Source organism: Myotis brandtii, unplaced genomic scaffold, assembly GCF_000412655.1.
Source record: "Myotis brandtii unplaced genomic scaffold, ASM41265v1 scaffold122, whole genome shotgun sequence".
Lineage (NCBI taxonomy): Eukaryota > Metazoa > Chordata > Mammalia > Chiroptera > Vespertilionidae > Myotis > Myotis brandtii.
The window spans coordinates 1,589,098-1,592,091 of record NW_005354255.1 but is presented as its reverse complement, the minus strand read 5'-3'; the positions used below and the strand labels follow the sequence as shown (position 1 = coordinate 1,592,091).

Genomic DNA, 2,994 nt, shown 5'->3' with positions numbered 1-2,994 from the left:
ATGCGGGAATTTTGAAGGGTTGGGGCTTAGGTGTCCTTTCTAGTTTTTACTCTTTTCTCCACTTCCCTTTTCCTGCATATTTTATTTTGAAAAATGTCACGCCTGTGGGAAAGTGACGAGGATGGCGCTGTGGAGAGCCCTGCGCACTTCACCTGCCCTCACCCTCTGCTAGTGTCCGCTTCCCCTCCTCTGCTGATGCTGTGCGTGTATTATTTCTGAACCTCTGGGAGTGACTTGTTGTCCTCGTGGCGCTTCAGCAGGGAGAGGGATGTTCAGGAAACAGCATCGAACAGAGCCGTGGAGAGTGCGGATAGGTTTCCCCCATCAGCTCTCCGCAAGGTGCTCGCTCTCCCATCTGGGATCCGCTTAGTTTTGTGTCTTGTCAGGCTCCTTTCCTATCGAACAGTTGCTCAGCCTTTTGCAGTTTTCCCCATCTTTCCCAACATTGACCGTTTGGAAAACCAGGCCAGTGGCTGTGCTGCAGCCTGTGAGAGCCCCTGACGAGGCTGTGTGTCCTAACCAGCGGTGCGTCGTGCAGTGTGGCGTCATGTTATGTAAGACCCGGCTCTGTGAGTCCAGTAGCCTTTGCCTTGGAGGTGGCCAGGGTGCAGAGTCCTCACGGAGGGTGGCTGCCCTACACAGAGACCCAGGGACACGCATTTCCCGGAACAAGGACTTACAGACCGATCGCCACTACGCCCCGCCTCCCCTCATTCCCATTCAGCCCCCGCTGTGTCCCGGACAACAAGTCCCACCATGTGGCTCCTGACATTTAGGAAAGCCGCCGTGTTTCCTGGCCAAAGGGTAATCCCGGGCCTCTGAGATTCAGGAACAAATCTACTCAACCTCACTGTACATGGGACTGCCTTGCTGTCTGTCTGTCCAGCCTGAGGTCCTCGCTGTGTGGGACTGGCCTCTGGCCTCCTGTGTGGGCAGCTTGACTCCCCAGCATGTGGAGCAGGTGACTGTTCGCCCTGCCTGGCCTCAGAGACCGTATCTCACGGGGTGGGGCCGGTGGCAGCGGCTGGGACGTGTCTGGCCAGCCTGGCAGGGTCCGGCCTGTCTGCAGGTCTGGCTGAGCAAGGCTGTGGCGCTTGTTTATTTTTTCCTGTTTGCAAAAGGGATACTTGGTGTTATTTTACCAAAATACAGACAACGTATCTCTTTCTATATGTATCCTTTCCTCTCTCCCCGACTGCTCCCTCCCTGCCCATGAATCTTAATTACTGGATGAGGTGATTGTCTGCCAGATGTCGCCGTTGTGACATGACCAGCTTTCCCTTCATGATCAGTAATTTCTCAAGAGAAGCTTTGAGACCACTGCCCACCACATTTCCACCCCCCAGTGTAGCACCCATGGGTGGCTTTCTAACTCCATCAATCTTGGTACATTTGTTAGTTGGTTTCGCTCTATCCACTGAGCCAAACCGGTTTCGGCCCTTATCCCCACTTATTGATTGATTTATCTATATCAGTGTGGACTATAGATCCTAGTTTATTCAGTGGGTTCTGATCTACTGCTGTCATTATTTATGTTGATGCTAAGATTTACAGCTGGAGAAAGCCAAGGCCAGCAAGTGGGGGGTGAGAATGGGCAGACACACTGATGGACTCGCACACTGTGTGGCCTTTTGTGTCTGGCTTTTCTCATAAATGTTCCCCGCCTCACCGAGGGCCAGGATAGGACTCCTTAACCAGTTAACTGCCATAAAGTTAGTATGACTTTAAGGGGCCGATTCAAGCATGCCATATCCCTGTTAGTCTTCGAGCACCTTTTTTTAAAAAAATTAATATGTTTTATTGATTTTTAGACAGAGAGGAAGGGAGAGGGAGAGAGAGATAGAAACATCAATGATGAGAGAGAATATTGATTGGCTGCCTCCTGCGTGCCCCACACTAGGGATCAAGCCCGAAACCTGACCTCCTGGTTCATAGGTCGATGCTCAACCACTGAGCTACACCGCCTGGGCATGAGCACCTTCTTTTTGACACAAGATGTTCTAGGCTCATCCCGTCCTTTCCCGGGAGGTGGGAACCCTGAAGGTGCCAGTCCGAGGGCATTGCACCCAGTTCTCTGACATGGAAGGACAGGTCAGGAGTGGGGGCTGCTGCAGCAGGTTAGGCCACTGGGAAGGGGGCGTTGCTGCCTAGTTGGGGCATAGTCAGGGCTTCTGGGTCATTCCTAGCTCAGCCTTCCCACCGTGTCTGCCCTGGTCTTTAAAAGCCCCCCAATTTGGTTCACAGGAGGGCTTCCTGAGGACTTCCTGAACTCTCTGGAGAAGACGGAGGATGAAAAATTCAAAGTCACCCTCAAGTACCCTCACTACTTTCCTCTCCTGAAGAAATGCCACGTACCTGAGACCAGAAGGAAGGTGGAGGAAGCCTTCAACTGTCGATGCAAGGAGGTGAGAAGGCGGTGCCAGGGTCCGGCTGTGGAGCTCCGCCTCAGGGCTCTGTCCTTGGAACAGTCGTGTCTGGACCTGGGAGGCGCTGGGCCTGTTCTGTCTGCTCAGAGCAGGGGTTAGCAGCGGTTCTCAACCTGTGGGTCGCGAACAATGAAAATACATCCTGCATATCAGATATTTACATTACGATTCATAACAGTAGCAAAATTACAGTTATGAAGTAGCAACGAAAATAACTTTATGGTTGGGGGTCACCACAACATGAGGAACTGTATTAAAGGGTCACGGCATTAGGAAGGTTGAGAACCGCTGGTTAGAGCGTCTGTCCCAAGCTCATCCTGCTTCTGTCGTGCGTCTCCTCCCACTTAAATCTCACCGACGCCCTCTTTTCTTCAGCTGTCCCTCATGTTCCCACCTAAGCAGTGAATTTAGAACAGCGGTTCTCAACCTGTGGGTCGTGACCCCTTTGGGGGTCGAACGACCCTTTCACAGGGGTCACCTAAGACCATCAGAAAACACATATATAATTACATATTGTTTTTGTGATTAATCACTATGCTTTAATTATGTTCAATTTGTAACAATGAAA

General features: G+C 51.6%; 1 protein-coding gene across 1 annotated transcript in view; it reads left to right on the top strand.

Moving 5' to 3' along the window:
* THOP1 (thimet oligopeptidase 1) overlaps positions 1 to 2,994 on the top strand; it is a 24,282-nt gene that overhangs the window by 12,122 nt on the left and 9,166 nt on the right. Inside the window, exon 6 of the mRNA XM_005858822.2 lies at positions 2,245 to 2,405. Within this exon, the coding sequence (XP_005858884.1) occupies positions 2,245 to 2,405 (161 nt within the window). The remainder of the gene's footprint in view (positions 1 to 2,244; positions 2,406 to 2,994) is intronic.